General features: G+C 34.8%; 2 protein-coding genes across 2 annotated transcripts; one reads left to right on the top strand and one right to left on the bottom strand.

Annotated features, from left to right (window-relative positions):
- Positions 1–1693: 1693 nt before the first annotated feature.
- HELRODRAFT_189560 (hypothetical protein) lies at positions 1694–10930 on the top strand (the record flags this gene model as incomplete). The annotated part of the gene is made up of 15 exons (XM_009030730.1): positions 1694–1736; positions 2204–2440; positions 2643–2746; positions 3236–3512; positions 3840–3968; positions 4544–4773; positions 5455–5554; positions 5831–5945; positions 7270–7414; positions 7900–7972; positions 8414–8560; positions 8685–8807; positions 9327–9648; positions 9894–10494; positions 10669–10930. The coding sequence occupies 14 exons, from the start codon at positions 1694–1696 to the stop codon at positions 10330–10332; spliced, it is 2484 nt and encodes an 827-aa protein (XP_009028978.1). The 3' UTR covers positions 10333–10494; positions 10669–10930.
- A 1400-nt stretch (positions 10931–12330) lies between these two features.
- Positions 12331–22742, bottom strand: HELRODRAFT_164749 (hypothetical protein; the record flags this gene model as incomplete). The annotated part of the gene is made up of 8 exons (XM_009030729.1): positions 12331–12431; positions 12967–13068; positions 13192–13333; positions 16266–16297; positions 16919–18734; positions 20393–20497; positions 20815–20818; positions 22714–22742. 8 exons carry the CDS (start codon positions 22740–22742, stop codon positions 12331–12333), a joined length of 2331 nt encoding a protein of 776 aa, XP_009028977.1.
- Between the last annotated feature and the right edge of the window lie 779 nt (positions 22743–23521).

The following is a 23521-nucleotide window of genomic DNA, read 5'->3' as shown; positions in this document are numbered from 1 at the left end:
GAAAATACGGAAATTTACATATTCATAGTACGAGTACCTATTACACCGAGTTATTATCATTGTAGTCATAATATAACAGAACTCAGATCTGTTTGTGATGAACTTCTATGTATTATATGTGTATACCTAAATACATGCATGTAACAGCTGTATGTGTGTGTGTATGTATGTGTGTATGTATATGTGCATGTATGTGTGTATATATGTATGTATGTATGTACGTACGTATGTATGTGTGTGAGAACTCCGTTGAGCCAAATCATCGAGTAGTCCTCGAACGCTTCTCAATGATTGTTGATTTTTCAGGGGTGTTGATCTGCAATTTATACCAAAATTCAGCTTTATATTTCCATACGAAGTCGTCTCACTGTAGCCGTGGCTTGCTAATTCAGCAGACGCTCCTTTTTATTTCTAATCAGCCACAGCAAGTACGAAGCTTGCTCTGCGCTACTAATAACTTTCTTCAGACATGCTGTACGCTTCTTGCCTGACAGTCCCACCTCTTTGAAAAGTGAACACATCGACGCTCCCACTGTTCCTCTTGGCAGCTGATCACACATTCCTCTTATTAGAACAGCCAATGGGAAAGGAGCCTGTTCCAAATTTCTTTCCAACTGATGTTTCTCTGCAACACTTCCTCCCATGACGACCGTCTGCCCAGTTGAATCTGCTGCACTGATGCCACCACTCTTTCTTTCTCGTACTCATTACGTCTTCCTTCAATAATCATCTGACCTTGTTGTTGACTTTGGACGACCACACCTATTTTGAAACCAGCCTACGCCGTGTTTTGTGTTTTGCACAGCTCCAACAATCTCCTTAATATTCAAAAATTGTTCTGCCAAGTCTATTTCATTTTTGGCTTTCCATTTTCACCCGTTTTGACGCTGGCTTAACATGGAACATGGGTTATTATGCATTGGTCTGCCGAGTTGTCAAGTATCTATTGACATCATATTTTGGCTCACTTTAATTCCTCAACTACCAACTTGAAAGGTAGTTTCAAAACTGTCCTCCGACTATAAAAAGCAAGCGAAGTCAAATCCGTAGGCAGACCAAACTATTTTTTTGTATAACCGTTCACTTTTTTTTCAATTGTTCCTCCTGTCCTAAGGGTGAACTCGTACACTGAACCCATACATGTATGCATGCATGCATGCATGCATGTATGATTGTTTGTATGTATGTATGTATGTATGTATGTATGTATGTATGTATGTATGTATGTATGTATGTATGTATGTATGTATGTATGTATGTATGTATGTATGTATGTATGTATGTATGTATGTATGTATGTATGTACGTATGTTTGTATGTTTGTATATATATACGTAGACACATGTATGTAACAGTTGTATGTATGTAACTACTGTATGAATGAATGAATGCTACTCTAGTGCGTATCTTGATTGTTTTAAAATTTAAAAATAATGTTAATGTTGTAACTCAATTAAAATTGAATTAATTTGAAAATTAATAAATTTTAAATCGATAAAGTTGCCAAAATTAAATTATTTATTTATTTATTATGTTAATTTATTTTTTCAAATTTGCTAATTTTTTAAATTAACTTTAATTAATTAGATTAAAATCACTCATTCATTCATTTAGTCATTTATTCATTCGTTCATTCATTCATTCGTTCGTTCGTTCGTTCGTTCATTCATTCATCGATCAAGCGGTGATGAAGATGATCTCAGATGATGTATTCGATGAAGTGACTAAGAATAGAAGTGAGTGATATCATATATTAGATACATACATTATATTAGATACATACATTATTACATTAGATACATCCATTAGATACATACAATAGATACATAACATAGATACAGAACATTAGATACATAACATAGATACATACATTAGATACATAACATTAGATACATAGCAATCAATATAAATAAATACTCTAAGGATAATAAGCTAAAAATAACCAATACAATACCCAATAACATTCACAATACAGAGCAGTTACACAAACATAAATGGAAACAACAAACATAAATATATACATATTACATATATATAGAACATACTAACACCCGCACATACATTAATTTATAATTACAATATCATCATCATTATCATCATCATTATCATCATCATCATTTCATTATCATCATTATCATCAGTATCAGCATCGTAATCATTATCAAAATCACCATCATCTTTATCATCATCATCATCACAACAGTCATCACACTGGCATCTTATAGAAAGGGCCAGCTTTTGGTTGTAAGGTTGGAACGACTTACCCCAAAACAAGCCGCCAAATACGATGACGATGATAACGACAAAAATGGTAGTGGTAGTGGTGGTGATAGCGGTGGCGTAGGTGGTCGTGGTGTTGATAATGATCGCAAGAAGGGGGTGATGTACCAAGGGAGGGAGGGAATTTTTCGGGGCGTACTCGTTTTGAATGACAGACAAAGTAATACTAATGGACGTTATTTTATTATTATTCATCTAGTGTTATTATAATTATTATCATTATTATTTTTTTTTTCCATGTTGTTATTTAGTACCAGCAATGGTTCCATTACCACCATAACGCCAGAATAGTTAATTGAAAATAACCAAAAAAAAAAATAATTATACAAATTGTAATAATAATAATAATATTAATTTTTTAGAACCGCACCCCAAAGTATGCAAGCCCCACGTGATGACGTCATTCAACGCTTACGTAGTCGACACGTCACAACCAGGCGAGTTTCTGGAGAGGCCGCAGAAAAAAGTCTGGCCGATAGTTTTAAAAATTTTATCATTACTGCTACTGCTGCTACTACTGCTGCTACTACTGCTATTATGCAGCTGCTGCTGCTTTTGTGGCTATTACTACTAAAGTTGACTTCCTTGTAATAAATCTACTATAGCAAATATATCAGTACCGGCTCTCAATAAATCAGAAATAATTTCCATCGTCATTTTTTTCACCATCTTCTTTATTAATGTTATCGCATATTTATAAAGCGTCTAAAAATCAAAAAGTTTCTCAAAGGTTTTTTCCATAACAGTAAAATAATGGAACAAATGAATGGTCTAATCATTTCAAATTAATTGAAAATTACCCATAACGAAAGTAAACGTGTTTCCAGATTCTTTCAAAAGTCATCAAACTTCAACACAGGCATTTTTAGGCGAATTTGGCAAACCTTCTTATTCATTATCACAGTTGTTTTCATCATTAAAATCACCAAAATTTCCATTGCACTCTTTCTGACAGGAAAAGAGAACTTTAAAATTTTGGCTCTACAGAAGAACTATCAGCACATGTAACGAGGACAACAACAACAGCAACAACAACAACAACGACAACAACAACAACATCTGCGATATCTCCACCACCAAAACAAAAAACAACTCTCTAGCCAGCAACATCGACAACATCAGCAACAAAAATAACAACAACGACATTTCCTACAATGATGACGAAATCGACAAAATCACTACTTGCGCCGGCTTCATCCGACTTCTCATTGAGCCGGACACTTTCCCAGTTGGTCGGTTACTGATTGCTATATTACTAAACTTGATTACAATATTAAATCAGTCATACAAAGAATAAATAAAAAAAATCTGTAGCAGTAAACAACCAACCAGATTTTTAAATGAGCTAAACGCAACGCAGACAAGATTTAATTATTCCCTATTCAATAAATATTTAGTTTAGGTAACTTATTAGTGTCTGTACGTACTAGCTTTACTACGTTCGCCATTTTTTCGTTGTGTTTGTGAACGCTCATTAAACTAAAACCTGATTAAAAATTAAATTAAAATTTATTCTTATTTTATTATTTTTTTACATTTTTCTATTTTTTTTCAATCAGATAGCGTCGGATTTTTGAAAAAGGCACTGCTTCTCATGAGACAGCACGCAAAACTGAAGAGGGTTGACCTGGAGTTCCAAACTGAACCCGACGAAGTAAAAGAGGAACCAACTGAAATACCTCTTATCGGTCAGTCGATTTTCTAAGTTAGAAATTACAAATTAAATCAGAAATTACAAATTCGTCAATGTCTACTTTATGGAAGTGTAGTTTTAATTTGGTTTAAAATTTATTTGTTCATTTGTTTGGCAGAACATTTTTATGAAATTTTCAACTATGGATGGAAGGACGCAACGGCAACAATTAGTCATCAGCTAATTCATTGTTATTGATAATTATTCAATTATTGTTTCCATTTGAGTTTGTCATTTTTTAAACTTTCTAAATTTTATTGCATGTCTTCTTTTTGTTACAATGAAACGTTGAATGCGTTTGGAATTATTACCGCTGAGTCACCCTGCATTGATTTTTAAATTACGCTCTGTTTCACGCTATGAATGTCTGTCAACTTTCAATCACATCCGCCAAATGCATCCAAATGTAACCACATTCTGACAAAATATATTAGCAGACTGCAAATATAAATTCAACAATTCACAAACTCTACCTTTTCACAACTCACAATTTCCAACAATTTGAATTTCAAAATGTAAGTCTTTCAGTTACTTTTTGAAATTTGTAAAAAACTCCAACCCAACCTTTAGAAAACTTCATTACCGTCCTGACACCTGCCGCCTACGACTATCAATATCTGCCGGAAGTACCGGTCAGTCGGAAGTCTATGATCTGTTTCCGGTTGAAAGCGGCAGCAGACGGTCACGTGGCTTTATCCTACGTGTACGGAGACACGGACAGACGGACGTACGAGGTCGTCCTTGGGGCGCATGGCAACCGGAAGTCTCTCATCAGATATGGAGGGAAGGGGGAAGTTATGGTGGGTGACTCGATAGGGGGGTGGGTGGGGTTTTTATTTGTTTTTTAATTTTGTAGTTTAGGTTTAGATTTTGGTTATTTTTTCCCTATAAATGTTGTATGGAAAAATAGGGGAGTGTATGGAAGAACTGGAAATGAATGAATATCCACTATTGAACAAAGTGTTTTCTATTTATTCATTTTATAACTTTTATAATTTTTATAAAGTTCTGATCGCTGCAACAGATTCCGTGCTTATCAGAGTCTAGTTTGTTTGAGGATAAAAATGTATATGAACCGTTCGACCTTAAGGATGATGAATAACTTTCTGATTATCCAAAACATGAAGATAAGAAACTTCAAACGTTTGACATAAAAACATCAAACAATCAAAATCTTTAAGGTAGAAAATTGAGTTACTGATCCGTTAAACGAACCAGAGGGCACATGCAAATGAACAAACGATTGAACGAACAAACAAAACTGGAAAGTTAGCACGGCTCGATGGTGCAATAGTTAAAATGCTTGGCACCGATGCTAAGGTGACCGGGTTTGACTGCAATGAGATCCCCACACGTCACATAAAATGTGATGTTATGCGTGATTCACTTGTATTCACATATAATGTGTGTTTATTGTTTATAATTATAAAAAAAAGTGCCAAAAAGGAATTGTCAAAAACATACGAAAATGAATAAAACAGGTGGAGAGGCTCACTCCATCCATTCTGGACAGCGCTGAACTTCGACCTTTCTGGGTCAGCTGGAATGTCAACTGCGTCAGAGTTGGGAGAGGGCTGGAAGGTTGTGATGACGACGATGATGACGACGATGACGATAATGACGCTCTTCATAATCACCCGTATTTTATTTTTTACAAATAAATTACACAATCAATTATCACCAGTAGAAATTTTTCTAAAAATGCGTAAAAAGTGACGTCAGAATGACATCCAGCCTTCAAAAAGAGCAATGTCCTTGAAAAAGATGACGTCTATAAATAAACACACAGACAAGCACACACAAATTCATGTCTAAATACGCACACACACGCACACGCACACACACACTCCGTAACAGTCGACAAGGACTTGATAATGGAATGGACCAACATACCCCTTCATCAGCATCATCTGGTCAACCTCGTGTCAGTGTCTACAGGACCCGCCTCCGAAGGGAGATGGGAGTTTGTGGAGTACATTGGTCAGTTGGGGGTTGACCGATTGATTGATTGATTTGTTGGTTGATTGATTGGTTGATTGATTGATTGATTGATTGAACAAATTGATTGATCGTTTGTTTTGATATTTTGATTTTTTTTATACAGAATGACTTTTTTGATTGATTGATTTTCCGTTAGCACTGTTGATTAGTCGAAAACTTGTAACCGCTAAGTTAACCTGTAGAAAAAACTTTACAAAAAATGTTTAGAAATTGAGAAATTTCTTGGTGTAACAGTAAACTTTTAAGGACATTTTGAAGGATGACAGATTGAGATTTTTTCATCAAATAAATTTTAATTGCTGAGTAGTGAAGGATCATAGCACGCAGTTCCATTTACTTCGTCTCCAGGTAATTTCCGCGTGTATTTCAAAATTCGCCCTCACGAAGGCTAATCCACTCTTCAAATGATGAGATGAAATTATCGTCTCATAATTGTTCCATGATAGGAGTCGTAATAATTATTATTATAAAGTAGTGGTAGTTTTAGTAGTAGTAACAAATAATAATAATAATAATAATAATAGTAAAATTAGTAGTAGTAGTAGTAATAGTAGTGGTTGTAGTAGCAGCAGCAGTAGTAGCTTTAGTAGTAGTAGTAGTGACAGTAACAGTAATAGTAATAAAAATACAAAAATAATAATAATGAAAATAGAAATAATAATTTTAGACATCATGGAGAAATTAGGCGATCAAAAATTTTTCCGCCATGATGCTACGTTGCTCACGTCATCCGATTTGTGACTTTAAAGTTTTTCATCACGTGATGCGATGGCGTCACGTGATGTGCAGCCACAACTACTACTACTACCACTGACGCTACTACTGCTGCTACTATAATTATTGGTGCTCCTACTAATACGAGTAGAATTAATTAATTAATTAATTAATTGATTAATTAATTAATTATTAAACTTCATTGAGGGTTCTGGTTTTCTCAAAATTACTCTATCTCGAACTAACCCAGGACATAATATAGATAAAAAAAATTCAAAATTTAAAATATCGAACCATCCACTGATGACGTTATATTATATACTTCGTTGTTGACTTTGATGAAAAACTGTTTTGTGTACAAACTTTGTGTACACATAACATATATTAAAGTAGTCCAGAAGATGACTTTGTTCGAAGACCTCTCTGCCATTGTAGGTAGGTACAGGGAGTTTTTAAAATCCTATTTGACTGAGTCTGACTTCGAATGCCTGAGTTCGTAAAAACTGCAACAGTCTTTTTATCTAGCTTATTCCAATGTTCGGTAAATTTTTAGATAAACTTAATTTTGTGTTACTTACTAGTTCCATACGAGATGACGAAAGAATCAAAAGAATTAAGACGGCAGAAGATCCTGAAGTGCTTGGTGTGGTACTCGAAGAAGATGAAGATCATGGAGAGGTTGGAAGATGCTTTCCCGTGTTCACTTACTACGTCCCAGCTTCTCAAGTTGGTTGCTGATGTTGTGACGATGTTGTAGTGATGTTGCAGTGATGTTGTGATGATGTTGTGGTGATGTTGCAGTGATGTTGTGATGATGTTGTGGTGATGTTGCAGTGATGTTGTGATGATGTTGTGGTGATGTTGCAGTGATGTTGTGATGATGTTGTGGTGATGTTGCAGTGATGTTGTGATGATGTTGTGGTGATGTTGCAGTGATGTTGTGATGATGTTGTGGTGATTTTGTGTTGATGTGGAGATGACTATATGCTGCATGATTAAAAAAATTTTAAAGTTCGCACGGTTATGGTGAGGTAAGGTGTCAGTCTTTTACGTTGCAGTAACTCAATTCGAATGCTAGCAAGTCCCTGTCATACCTGCTTTTTTTTGTTACATATACATGTTTTTGTAGAAAATTGGTTTTTATAATATCAATATTTCACTTAGAATGGTATGTTAACATGTTTTTGTAAAAAAAATTGACAAATTGTTAGACAGAGCACGATAAAGTTGAACAACATGTTGGAAGCGGTAGTCTTCTTGAAGAACACACAAACTGGAGGGCAAGTCATTGAGACCAATAAGGGCATTTGGTTGAGGAGCCATTGCCATTCGTCAGATACTAGACATGGTTGGTTGAATGGATGGTTGGTAGGAAGGTAGGTAGGTTTGTTGATTGGTTGGTTGAATGGTTGGTTGGTTGGTTAATTTTTGGTTGATTGACTGATTTGCTGAAAGGTTAATACGCAGGTTTTTTATGTTTTCGTTGGTTGACTGGTTTAATTAGTTCTTGAATTGACTCTATCATCACAAATTAAAGATTTCATTAGTCTGTTGGTTGATTAATTGTTCAGTTTTGTTTGCTTGTCAAATCATTGTATGATAAATATCTTTATCAAGCTAAACGAAAGCTTATCTGATAAAAAAGCTGGGAGATTCGTTAAGAGTTCTTGCATTGAAACTACATTGTGAACAATTTTTCCATCGTAACATTACTGCCATATTCAGAGTTGAAACTCGTGCCATGCCTGCCTCGTCTCAACCAAACGAACGCGCCAACAGTCGCCATCGTTACGACGTCGTACGCTGAAAAAATAGCGGTAGACGCCATGTTTGATGAGAAAATTTCGTACTTCATCAAAGGAGAAAACGAAGGTGGGTTAGAGATTTCGGTTTCATTTCGTCGGGATTGTACTAACAGCGCAAAAATCAAATCTAACTGGTATAGTTAATAAAAAAAATTTAGAAAAATTATGATCTTAAATAAAAAAAACTTCAGAAAACAGCATTTTTACCATTGGAAGAATGGCCAACAGAGTTGTGGTGGCTACGAAGTTGGGTAACTTTTCGCCAGAAACTGGCTGCAACGAGAAGCATGCTAAAACTGTTGCGAAGCTCATTGGTTGGTCTGTTTTGTTGTAATTAATGTTGTCGTTGTTGTTGCTGTTAATGTTGTTGTTGTTGCTATTAATGTAGTTGTTGTTATTGATGTTGTATTTTGTTATATTGTGGTTTTGCTGTTAATAATGTTGTTGTTGATGTTGTTGTTGATGCTGTTTTACTTCGTTGAGTTTGGTTTATTGTGTTCTATTACAGAAAAGTCTATATAACAATGGTAACAGATAATAATATGTAGTTGCAGTTATTTTTATCCGCTAGTTTGGATATTTTTCAAAATTAAGTTTTCTCTCTTGCTTTCCTGCCATCTTTTGAATGGTTGAAACAATTTTTCATTAGAATTACTACAACTAATGAAAATAATTACGGGGCAGATTATGCAAAAAATTACATCAAAACAATGAATGAATAAATAAATTAATTAACTAAATAAATGAATGAATAAATAGATAGATAGATAAATAAGCAATAAAACTATATTTAAAAAAAGTAAATTGAATAAATTTTGAATTTTCTTGCCTAGCTTCACTCCCCTCCATAAGATATTTGTACTTGGTGTCAGTTGGTGGTGCGGTACCCCACTACACGAACTTCGAGCAGCACTGTAAACGCGGAGATGTCGTTTTTTCCGGCCCCCGCCCTACAGATGGCGCCTTTTACGTGGTCTGCCCGGAAGTCGATGACGTAGAACCGGAAGTCGACCCAACTGGAAATTCGGCGTTTTTTCCGACGAGTTGCTGGAATAGTGGCGATGATGGATTTGATTCGCTGCAGAAGAGGGCGGCCATTTTGGTTGACGGGTTTAATAACAACCGGAAGTATGAAAAGTGGAGGAAATGGGATAGGTTGGTTGTGACGGTGTGGTGTTGTGATACTGTTGAGCGCCGTTCATTGGCCTAAGTCATTTCTGCTGCTTGATTATGATGTTTACAAAAGTCAGCTAATTTAATTACTCTTATATACGATTTCAACTTTACATATTCCACATATTCCACAATTAAATCTTTAAAAATTAATGGGCGATAATATAGAAAAGTTATTTTTTTTTATAAATAAATAAAGTAGAATAAAACTAAATCCAACAATACAGTTTTGTAGAATCAGCCCAGCAGAAACTCGTAGCAACGGACGAGCGATTCCTCAGGCCCTCTCAAAAGACCGACAAGTTGCAGGCGCAACTCGATATTCGCCAACCGCCAATATTCGTATCTCACCCACCGTGCCCGGCTAACAACGTTCGCCGAGAGAACCAGGCATCTCTGAAAATCGGCGCAATCGCCAGTGGCGATTGCGTGTCTCGGCATCATCTATACCGGCGAATATTCGCGAATCAGAATCGAATCGCTGCCTACGATTGCGGTCTGGACAAAATAGTGCAGGCCATTGTGGACAGCAGACTCGGAGGCAACAATATGGAGATTGTTTTAGGGATGTGCGATTATTCCGATGGACAGGTCGGCAAGTCGTGGCAGCCGTACGCTGCTTTGGTCGCTGCAGCTGCTTGCAAAGTTTTGCTGGTGGATGTTTGAAAATTTTTCGATTTGTGATAGGCTGGTCGAGGATTGATGATTGGATGATTTGTGATTGGATGATTTGTGATTGGTGATTAGTGATTGGATGATTTGCGATTGGATGATTTGCAATTGGATGATTTGTGATTGGTGATTTTTGATTGGACGATTTGCGATTGGTGATTTGTGATTGAAAGATTTGCGATTGGATGATTTGCGATTGGTGATTAGTGATTGGATGATTTGCGATTGGTGATTTGCGATTGGTGATTAGTGATTGGATGATTTGCGATTGGATGATTTGCGATTGGTGATTAGTGATTGGATGATTTGCGATTGGATATTTGCGATTGAATGATTTGCGATTGGATGATTTGCGATTGGATGATTTGCGATTGGATGATTTGTGATTGGTTGACCGGATGATTTGTGATTGGATGACTGATTGTAATTAAGAATATTTCTTAAACGATAGATTGATGAATGTGTTACTAGCTATATTTGAATAATCCGTGTAAAAATGAAAATTGTTTATGAAAGATTTTCTAGCACACGCAGAGAGGATTGTTTGTTTGATGTCCGCTAAAATGATATAATGTGTTAAGTTTAAATGAATAATTGTGTTAGTTAGTTGTAGTTAACATTATTTGATTTTTGTCATACACACACACACACACACACACACACATATATACACAGATATGAACACACAACCGTATAAATACACACACACACATCCAAACACACATATATAAGCATGCATAAAAAAAATACACACATACACAGACACACTCACTTATCTGCACACATACACTCATTAATCTATGACCTATTTCACTTAGAAAAATCTAGCTATTTAATTTTGAAATGGCAAATTTTTCTAATTTTTATGTGTTAGCTCTTAGGGTATTCTCTCTTTATAAAACTTGTATTTCAAACATTTAAAAATAATTTAATAGTTCATTCAGTTTCATTTCATTTTATATTAAAAATTATTTCTTATTGTTATTAATCTCTTAACATATAATAATAGTAACAATTGAATACGTCAAAAGCCGTTTATACTAATATTTTTAGTTATTTTTAAAAATTTGTTACAAAGATCTGTTGAACTTGTTTTTGTTGATACATTGTTCTTTTTCTCATTCATATTATGATTTTTTTTTCTCAATTATTTTTTTAACAATTTTAATTTTTCATAATTTTAATTTTATTAAAAAATTATTTTCATGATGTTAACTAGCATCTAGAGAAGATATTTTATTAGTTTATAAGAATTTACATAGAATATTTTATTTATTCATTTATTTTATTTTATTTTATTCATTCATTCGTTCGTTCGTTCGTTCGTTCGTTCGTTCGTTCATTAATCCATTCGTTCATTAATCCATTCATTCATTCATTCATTCATTCATTCATTCATTCATTCATTCATTCATTCATTCATTCAAATTTTTAATTAAAACCTTGAAAATTATTCTACTTTCGAATCTTTTTTTACTACACATAAACGCAAACGCATACCACACACACAAACACACACACACAAACACACATACACAAACAAACAACACACTCACATACACACACACACACACACAACAAACAAACAACATACACATACACACACTTATATATTATTAAATATCATAGCTATTACCTTATGACAATATATGCGGCTTTTAGTATATTTATTTTTCATTTATTTTTCTGTGCTTCGGTACAGTTACATATTTCCATTTTTTGTTGATCATCACATGTCACACCTGCACTTTTGCAATTTTTTCCATTTAGACAAATGACGTCATTTTTCGAATTTTGAATTTATAATTTAAATAAAGATCTTGTTTAAGCCAATCTCGAAAGGTTCAAAATTATCTTAAAAAATTCCTTATCTGGCCAGCCATACCCCAAGGCCCTGGGACCTCACATTAAATGGGCCTCACCATTAAAGATAATGTAACTTAAACTGTTTAGAATAGTTAAGATCTTTCACTGAATAGCTAAGGGTTTTCACTAAACTTCCACTGAGTGGTACTGAATGATAAGGGGTGTCCACTGTGATTTATTGAGGGCCGCCTTATTTTCGTTACCCAGGACCTTCATATCAGTGAATCCTGTCTGGTTGATTGTGTAAAATATCGCAATTTTAATTATTCAGATTTATATATTATGTTTGTAGCTTTTTTTTGTATTTTTATTTCAATCTATTTCCATTCAACGCAGAGAAAAAGTGTTCTCATTATCTTAATGTGGATGACAATGATAGATTAAAAATACAAAGTATAATCATTATAATTTTTTTCCATTTTTTACAAACACTGTTCAAGGTTGACAACCGTCAAAAAATTCAAATTTTTAAATAATTAATTGATTAATTATCTATTTAACCAGCTATTCACCCAATCAATTAATGAATTATAAACTCAGTTAAGTGCTTATAAATAGACGATTGACACTAATCATTCAAAATAGTTTAGTACAACACACGACAAATAGTTATACTTTTTTTTCTATAAAAACCATACATTCTCATACTATAATTTAATATCACATTTTTGCGCTTCTTAAAACTAGCTCCTCATACAACGCTGCTTTTTATAGGCTGCCAGAACTGCTGCGTGGAACATGAATGGCTGGGATCGCTCTTACCCGGTTTCCTATTGGCCGAGGTTGGAGTCCACGGACTAATAGCAGGTGAGCAGTAGGAAGGGGTCGTGCATATGATTGGACAGTGAGATTTCGTTATTTGGTCTGATAGGTTGGTTTGATATTAAATTTGAAATAATTGTTTAGTTTTTAAATAAATAAAAAAAAACTAATATATCAAGATATAAACCAACGTAGACAAACAAACGAAGGCAGGGTCTAACTAACCGACAAATTTAATTTTTTTCTCCGGCCTGACGAGAGATATAGTGTTGAACTTGACATCTGATCTATGACCTTCACCCTCTACCTGACCTTCAACTTCAGTTTGTTGACCTTCCTGTGCAGCGGAGATGGTGTGACAAAATTTCTTGAAAATCGTTTATACAATTATAACGATGTGTTTGTTGTTGTTGTTGCTGACTTGTTGTTGTTGATGTTGTTGTTTTTGATGTTGTTGTGGTTGTTGTTGAAGTTGCAGTTGTTGTTGTTGTTGTTGATGATGATGTTGCAGTTGTTACAATTGAAAGAATTTATTGCGTGTTGATAATAATTTAGAATATAAACTAAAAGAACAAACACTAATAACATTCAGAACAAAACACAAATACAAAATGTGAACTATGAACAATTTTCTAAAACCATTTCAAATTAGCAAAGCAAACATAGTTTTTTCTAAAAAAAAAAAGTTAAAAAATCGTGTCAAGTATAAAAATTTCTAAATTTTAACGCCAAAAAAACACCCCATCACTAACAAATAACCATTTGAAGAGTGATGAATCATTGTGCCAGTATAAAGATCATTTGATGGATGTACCGGCGTGAAAAAATTACAAAAAAATTTCCGAGGTTTGAATCAGTTGAAGTCAAAATTGAAAATCTGTGAAACTTTTAATGAAGTAAGGAAACTTTTTAAATTTTAGGAAAAAATTTAGTAGCAGACGTTCTGCAATCGTGAATCCGGTTTTAAAAATAAATTCTTTGTGTAGTTTGATGGATAATAGATTTGTATCAGCTGAGACAACAAATGTCTTAAGATTCAGAGGAGTGCCAGAGCAGAATCCATGCAACAAAAAAAGCAACAAACATAGAACTATGTAAACTATAAACTACGTGAATCAATATATACACATATGTGTGTGTTTGTGTGGACGTGTAATAATATGTTCCGATATTTCACATGTAATTATCAACTGTTGTTCCACTAAATCTTAAAGGTAACACACACACACACACACACACACACACACACACACACACACACACACACACACACACACACACATGTGAATGCGAAAAAATCCAAACACATAATTCATCTGTTACATTTTTGATGGGCGGGGATATTTGTGTATTCGAACTTTGTATCTGTGAATTAAGGATTGGAAGCCGCAGTTTCAAAGTGAAAGACATTTCACAACGTGCTATGATTAGTAAAAATAATCTTTAAAATGATCATACATACACAAACACACACACACACACACGCACGCACACACACGCACAGAGACGCAGAAATAAAATGAAAGACCAGTAGGCACGTTTTAATTCCAAATTCTAAGAATGGAAAATTGAGCGATAAAAAGTTATGAATGAAAAAAAAAGCGAAATAATAATCTTTGATAATCCTCAAAGATTAATTAGCGGGAAATTTTTGAAAATTAAGAGGGAAAAAACGGAGAAAGTCTTATTTTTATTCTTCGGTTTTTCAAAAGATACGTCATTCGTTGCGCATGGATGGACTGAATGAATTGAAATTGAATGTATGAATGAATGTATAAATGAACGAATGAATGAAGGAAAGAATGAATGAATGAAAGAACGAACGAACGAACGAACGAAGAAATGAAAGAAGAAGCGAACGAACGAGCGAACGAGCAAATGAATGGTTGAATTAATAAATAAATTAATTAATTAATAAACTAAAGAATGAATGAATGTATGAATGAAAGAAGAATGAATGAACGATTAGACAGACGAATAAAAGTTAGAATGAACGACCAAATGTACAAAATGTAAGCACGCCACTTCATTAACATTGCAGAGGCTCCAGCTTTTTTTCATCATTTTTCATATTATTTTTCTTTCCTTTATATTTTATTTCTTCTTTCGCTCTTTTTTTTCATCTTTCATTCTCTGCCCTTCTTTCTTCCTCTCCTTCTCTCTCTCTCTCTCTCTCTCTCTTCATTTATTCTCCGTCAATTTTTTTCAATTTTTCTTTCGAGGTCTCACTTTTTTCTTCTTCATTCAGTCTCTCTTTCTCTCTCACTCATTCTTTCCCTTTTTCTCTCTTTCTCTCTTTATCTCTCTCTCTCTCTTTCACTTTTTCACTCTCTTTCTTTTTTTTCACTGTCTCCCTCTCTCTATCTAACATGTCTCTTTTACATATATCGCCATCCTAATCATAACCAACATAATCATCATCATCGCCATTACTATCATTATTATTATCATCACCACTATCATCATCACTATCACCACCATCATCATCACTATCACCACCATCATCATCACTATCACCACCATCATCATCATCATCACCATCTTCTAACTCACGCCGGCAGCATGTACGTTTTTAATTTAATTTTATAATGCATCCGTGAGTTTCTTCTTCACCATGATGATGATGATGACGATGACGATGACGATGATGATCATGATCCTAATCGTGATGGCGATGATGATCATAATGATGACGGCAATGATGATGATGACGATGATGGTGACAGAGATAGGAGGACATTATCTTAATAATTATATCAATAAGATGATGAATGATGACGATGATGATCATGATGATCATGATGGTGATGATGATGATCATGATGATGTCGATGATGATGATGATAAAAAAACACTACCAACAACAACAACAACAATAATAATAATAACAACAACAACAACATTAATAATAATAAGAATAATGATAAAACGGTCTACACGGTAATATGCACAACCTCAATGTAATCACCGGAAATGGATCGATTGATTGAAAAAGTGGATGACGTCAAGATCGGTAAGCGTGGTTTGCGCTGCTGATGATGATGCTGCAGCAGCTGTTGTGGTTGCTGTGGTTGTTGTGGTTGAAGTTGCTGTTGTAGTTGTTGTGGCTGTTGGTATTGCAGTTGGTTTTGATAGAAGTGAAACTGCTGACGAGATTGTGCATGTTGGAGTTTGTCTTGATGATGTTGTTGTTGATGTTGTTGTTGATGTTGTTGTTGTTGTTGCTGCTGCTGATGTTGTTGATGCAGTAGCGGTTGTAGTATCAGGTGGTTGTTGCTGTGGGTAGCCATGGAGCTGACCTCGTTCAGGTGTTCAAGGTCACAGTTCACATCTGCGGTTCATATAATTCATCTATCATTCTATTTTTAATATTTTATTATTATTATTGTTGTTGATGTTATTAATTTTATTATTATTATTATGATTATTATTACTATTTGTGTTAATAATTTTTTTTGTTGTTTTCATTTAAATGTTTTTGATGTTTTTAAATGGAAATTAATGAAATTTTGAGAACTCTTGGAAGTTCCATTTGGAAACGAATTTAGAAAAAAAAATAACATAATTATTATTAATTATTATTATTAATTAATTATTAATTAATAATAATAATTAATTATTATTAATTATTATTATTAATTATTAAAAATGCCAATTTGTGTGGCTCCATCGCTCCATCGACATTTTCCGAAAGACTTCCGTGTTTAAAAAAAGTTATAATTTAAAAAATTTTTCTTCCCGCTGGCTAAATTTCTTGTTTTTTTTTACAGAGACTTTCTAAAAATGTTTTTCTAAGGGGCGGCAATCCCTATCCATAGCCCTCAACACCTCCACATCTTGACGACAATGGGTGTTCAAACAAACAAACAAAAAAACAAACAAACAGGCAAACAGGAAGACAGACGGACAGAAAGAGAGACAGACAAACAAAGAGGCAGACAGATTAACAAACGTGTGTGAGACCGGAGGAGCATGAGATGCTCCCTTCGTAATTGGCTTGTCTTCGGACCCCCGCATGACTGCATACCGTCTTTTTCTGTTGCTAAAAACGTTGCTCTATTATTGTTGTTGATGTTGTTGTTGTTGATGTTGTTGTTGATGTTGATGTTGTTGTTGTTGATGTTGTTGTTGATGTTGATGTTGTTGTTGTTGATGTTGTTGTTGTTGTTGATGTTGTTGTTGTTGTTGTTGTTGTTGTTGTTGATGTTGTTGATGTTGTTGTTGAGAACGCTGATGTCATTAACGTTAGGAGTTGTCACATTGCTAAGAGTTGCCAGCGTGTTGCTGAGAAAGTTGTTGCTATTGCTAACGATGTTGTAATTGATGTAATTGGTTTTGCTGTCGGTTGAATGCTTGCTGTTGGCGTAGATGCTGCAATCCGCTTCGTCGCAGCTGTCGAGTTGAATGTTGATGTCTTCAATGCTGTTGATGTTTTCCAGCTCGTTAATGTTAGCCAGATTTAGAATACTACCTGCCAGCATGCTGTTGCTGATGTTATGATTGTTATTACTGTTTATATTAGTGTTGATGTTTTTGTTGTTTCTATTCCTGAAGTTGTTTTTACACTCGTAAATTGGACTAGTGTTATTAGTGCAGCCTTTGTAACTCAAGGTCTCAGACGTCTTTCGTGCGTATTTCTTGTTGTTGTTGTTGTTGCAGTTGATGTTGTTGCTGTTGCTGTTTCTGTTGACTCGGGATATGTTATTGAGGTTGAACATTGAGCAATACTGTAGGGGTTTTCGTTGTTGCGATTGTTGCTGCGATTGTTGCCGAGATGGTTGCTGCAATTGTTGCTGCGACTTTTGTTGCAATTGTTGTAAAGCAATTTCTGCGTTCTCGGCATTAGTTAGATGTTGTGATTTTGTTTTAAGCTGCGTAGGCTCCTTTTTAGATTTGCAATCTTTCGACGATACGCCCGTGACATCACTAACGATCAGTTGCTTGTTTGATTTGCACTTCTTATTGCTGTCGTTGTTGTTGTCGTTGTTGTTGTTGTTGTTGTTGTCACCTTTATTATTATTATTATCATTATTCGTATTTTTCTTTTTAATGTTTTTAATTTTCTCGCTCATGTTTAGCACACCGTCATCGTTGTTGTTGTTAGTCTTCTTCTTAGACTTCCGTCTCATTTTACGCTTGACCTTTGACTTCAGCCCACCACCACCGACCTCACTACCGCCACTAACGCCACTGGCACCGTTACTATTATCAACACTGTTACTACTGCCACCACAGTTTCTACCAGTAACCACTATTTCGCTATCACGCCCGCAGCAGCAGCAGCAGCTTCTTCGGTGACAAAATTTTTCCAACGGTAAGCACTTGGAGCAATTTTTATAGAAAATGCAGTCGCCACAACGGCCACCACAACAGCCACCATTTTGCCAACGTCTCCTGTTCAAATCCTGTCTTTGTCGTCGACGTAACTTAGCTGTGGCTACCAAGAAAGCCACCATTACTACAAAACTGAGAGCCGACACGCTTGAAAGAATCATCAACATAGATGACAAGGTGGGTGTGAGTCTTAGAAATTTTTCGCCGAGGTTCGTTTCGTTTTTATGATTGTAGACGTCATCGTCGTCGTCGTCATCGTCGTTGTGGCTGTTATCGCTGCTGTAGTGGCTGTCGAAATCGTCAGTGGGGTTGTTGATGTCGAAGAAATTGTATTTGGGAGGCATTGGGAGGTCCCTGATGGTTACGGAAAGGTTGAGATGGGAGTGAAGATAGGGCAGACCGTGGTCCCTGGCTGTTATCTGGAGGGTTATCACCTGCAAGGTACATTCAGTAGAAGTATGAAATTATTTGTAGAGCTCTCTAATTTAGCGTCAACATGCCAATAATTTGCATTTAAAAAAGTTTAAGAACAAAATTTTCAACAATTTCTTGTTCAAATCAAAGTTACAATATTGATCTTGAGGAGTTTTTTTGTGGAAAAGCCCTAGTCCTACTTCAATCCGGCCCTGAATAAAACTATCAAACAGATGAATAGGTAGATTTTTGAAACAATATTTCACAGACTGACAATACTAAAAAATTCAAATCTTGTTAATTTATTTTCATTCACTAAGGTCTTTTAGTTTATTTTCAAACCTCTACCTTCGCGCTGAATCGTAAAATTTTTATTTGTAAAAAATCTGTAAATTAGTAACTCCAGAAAAGTTTTAAAACTTCTTTTACATAAAAAACTACCTAAAAAATCAACAGCAAGAATTTTCAAAACACTCCGTAAAATAAGTCTGTTGAGTGGCGCTGACCAAACGCGGAACTCATAGGAAATAAAGCCCAATTTTGTGGTCACTTAGGTATAGGACGATTTGAATGATTATAAAACACCGGCATTGGTGTGTGTGGTGCAATTATTACAGCGGGTAGGTGGGTTACTAAAAATAGACCCAGAAGAAACAACATCGAAAAGACAGAATGAATGAGAACGACAGCCGAACGAAAAACACAAACACATGTGGACAGTTTGACACGTAAACAATCATAGAACCACACGTACTATTGCTCTGATGACGATAAAGCAAACAAACGAACGAACAAACAAACAAACGAACAAACATATAAACTAACAAACGAACGAACGAACAAACAAACGAACGAACGAACGAAAAAAAAAAGCAAAAAATAACATTAACAAGTAGCTTCGTTAAGACTTAAAAATAATTATCATAGGTATAGTTGACTTCCCAGAAAAAAGGTTGTTTGATTCAAATTTCGACTTCAGTTGAAGTTGAAAGCCAAAACCAATTAAAAATTTACCAACGAAAGTTCAGTGAGAGTGTAAAACTTCTAAGAAATGAAGTTGTAAATCTGCAATGGATCAACATGTAGTTGTACCATCGGGATATGTGAGTCACGTAGCAACAAGTTTTTTTCGTATCTTAGTTTAATCGCTTTTTATCACCTTATTATTTCTGTAATAACAAATTAAACTGAAAAATTTTGCTTTAATCAAAAAGTAATAGCAATAGTAATAGTAGTAGTAGTAGCAGCAGCGATAATAAACGTCACAAATAGAATAGTAATAATAATAATATTTGATTTTTTTTAATTAATTTGTTTGAAACTTTTAGCAGGATTCACGAAATGTAATTATTACAATAATATAAATAAAAAAGTAGTAGTAGTAGTAGTAGTTACAGGTAATAGTAGTAGTAGTAGTAGTAGTAGTTCTAGTAGCTGTAGTAGTAGTAGCAGCAGTAGTAGTAGTAGTAGTAATAGTAGTAGTAGTAGTAATAGTAGTAGTAGTAGTAGTAGTAGTTGTAGTAGTAGTAGTAGTAGTAGTAATAGTAGTAGTAGTAGTAGTAGTTGTAGTAGTAGTTATAGTAGTAGTAGCAGTTGTAACAACAAGAGCTTTAGTTTAGTAGTAGCGATAACAACATAAAACTGTGCTAAAATGTTTATTGCTCAGCGCGTAACGAACTGTGAATAAACGAAGTTTCGTATGCTTGACTGGCTGAGGTGCCAATATATGGCATTCTGTGGGAAATAAGACTGAGAGTCTGCTTGTTAGTGGTGGAGTCTGGTGCTGTGAAGATGAAGGTGATGATGGGTTGATGACGGGTAATAGCACGCACACACACCACACACACACACACACACACACATTCAAATGTGAGATCACAATGTGATCACTTTTCTGGCGAGTTAGCTCAGTCGGTAGAAGTGCCATTTCTCACGCTGTTGTTTGGCGATCACTTGGTTCGAATACCGTCTGCCGAAAACTCAAAGACTCTCACACACACCATGCGAAGTTCGCTTAAGTGATAAAGAAGCTGATGATGATGATGTGGTGTGTTGGTGATGACTTAGATACAAACTGTTTTAAAATCTCCCTATACAAACATCCCTTTCAAAAATAGTTTTACAATTTTTAATTCAATTTTTTTTTCATTTTTATTTAAAGGCATGGCCGCTAAAAATAGCAAGGAGGAATTTTTCTGCTCAGCGTATGCCCGGGAGACTTGAGAGTTAATACAATACAAACGAAAAACTACAAAAACAAAATGAAAAAAGGATGAAAAACATTGATGAAGATAGCATGGATACAAAGACCAAATAAAAATAACGAGAATAAAACTCACAAAAACACGTACAAACACACACACACACACACACGTACAAAAACACACACACAAACACGTACGTACATACACATGCGCGCGCAATAGATACAAATAACAAAAAAAAATTAACGTGAAAATTACTCACACAGACACAAACACACAATCAAATGAACACACGTACGGACACACACACGTACAGACATAAATACGTACAAACACACGCACGTACAAACACACACACGCACAAAGGCACGCACGCATGTCAATCCCACTCATGACGCAATCGGGCCGTTTTTATTTCCTCAAAGAGTTCGTGCCCTTAATTATGTAATAGTGCAGAGCGATTTTTTAATCAATTATTATTCGAATATTTCAGATTTTAAATTTGCATTTTTTGGTATTTTCTTAAATTTTTATTTTCTTCTGTTTTTACATCACCTTCGTATTCCTCTTCTTCTTCTTTTTCTTCTTCTTCTTATTATTATTAAACCCGTGTTTCCAAAACCATACATGCAAGCAACAATAACACAAGTAAAATATGATACATATATGTATTCAAACATGCTAAAAGACGCACATACAAAGAAAGACGCACACTCACACACCCACAGCTTCTAAATTTTACTTTATTTTAGAACGTAGAGAGCTTTTTGAATAAACACAGACTCCTATATCTGCAGTTTTTTTTATGTGTTTCTTCCCTCTAAGTAAACCTCTCTCTCATACTTTCTATCTCCCACTTTTTTTTTTCTCTCTCTCTTTTTCTTATCTGTTAATCTTTACTATTTTTTTGTTTCAATATCTTACTCTTCGTTTCATTTGTTTCTGTTTTTCTCCCTCTCGTTCTTCATCTTTCTTTGTCTTTCTCTCTGTACATCTTTTTCCGTTACTCTCTGTGTTTCTCTCTCTTTCTTTCTCTCTCTTTATCTCTCTCTCTTGGTTGGTTTTAATTTTATTTATTTTTCTCTCCACTTCCTCAGCATTTCTCTTTTACCCTCTCTCTTTCACTCTATCTCCCTCTCTCTCCCTCTCTCTCCCTCTCTCTCTCTCCCTCTCTCTCTCTCTCCCTCTCTCTCTCTCCCTCTCTCTCCCTCTCTCTCTCTCCCTCTCTCTCCCTCTCTCTCTCTCCCTCTCTCTCTCCCTCTCTCCCTCTTTCTCTCTCTCCCTCTCTCTCCGTCAAAACTGCACATCTCATTAATATGAACACGGAGATCTAGTACTCCCTTGAGAGGCCGACTATCTGAAGAAAAAAAATTTCCGGTGAGAAAAGAGTCCAAAAAAAGTAAGAGGAGTGAAAGAAGAACAAATGGTAATAAAAAATGATAAAAAAGTGAATGAATGAAAGATTAAAATAGGATGAATAAATAAACGAATAAATTGAAGATAATTAATGTTTAGAGAATGAAAGGAATTGAAAGAGTGAATGGATTGAAAATGATTGAAAATGAGATGATGGGAAGAGGGAAAAAGGAAAATAGAGATAAAGAGAGAGATAGAGAAAAAGAAGAAAGAGAGAGAGAGAGAGAACAAAAAAATAGTGAATAATGAGATATAATAATTAACTCCACCACTAACATAACGATCCCACAAATTTATTCACTCATCTGTTTCAAAACATAAACTTTATTGAAAGTAAGACACGCTTCAGCAATACAATGATGTTGGCTGAAGCACTGACCCGTCAGGCTCGCATTTTATCTCTGTCATTCTCTGTGCTTCTCTCTCTCTTTCTCTCTCTTTCTCTCTTTCTTTCTTTCTCTCTTTCTCTCTTTTTCTTTATTGGTTTACTTTTATTTATATAAAGTTCGGGCATATATACGTAGAACCTCAAAAGTGAAAGCCAACAAATGGATGAATAAATGAATGAGTAAAAAAAACGAATTAATAACTGAATGAACGAATGAAAAAAAGGAATAAAGGATAAACACCACCTTGCCAACTTCGGAGCCATTGATGGGGCGCACTGTGATGAGAAAACCCCTGAAAGCGTGCAACTTGAAGAGGCTGCTGTCGTTGCTGGCTGTGACGTCATATCTGACGTTTTAGATTTGATTGATTGATTGATTGATTGATTGATTGATTGATTGGTTGATTGGTTGGGTGATTGATTGATTGATTGGTTGGGTGATTGATTGATTGATTGATTGGTTGGGTGATTGATTGATTGATTGATTGGTTGGGTGATTGATTGATTGATTGATTGGTTGGGTGATTGATTGATTGATTGATTGGTTGGGTGATTGATTGATTGATTGATTGATTGATTGATTGATTGATTGATTGATTGATTGATTGATTGATTGATTGATTGATTGATTGATTGATTGATTGATTGATTGATTGATTGATTGATTGATTGATTGATTGATTGATTGATTGATTGATTGATTGATTGATTGATTGATTGATTGATTGATTGATTGATTGATTGATTGATTGATTGATTGATTGATTGATTGATTGATTGATTGATTGATTGATTGATT

This window comes from Helobdella robusta (assembly GCF_000326865.2).
Source record: "Helobdella robusta unplaced genomic scaffold HELROscaffold_7, whole genome shotgun sequence".
Taxonomy (NCBI): Eukaryota; Metazoa; Annelida; class Clitellata; order Rhynchobdellida; family Glossiphoniidae; genus Helobdella; species Helobdella robusta.
The sequence above is the reverse complement of the archived record's forward strand: the minus strand, read 5'-3'. Positions and strand labels throughout refer to the sequence as shown.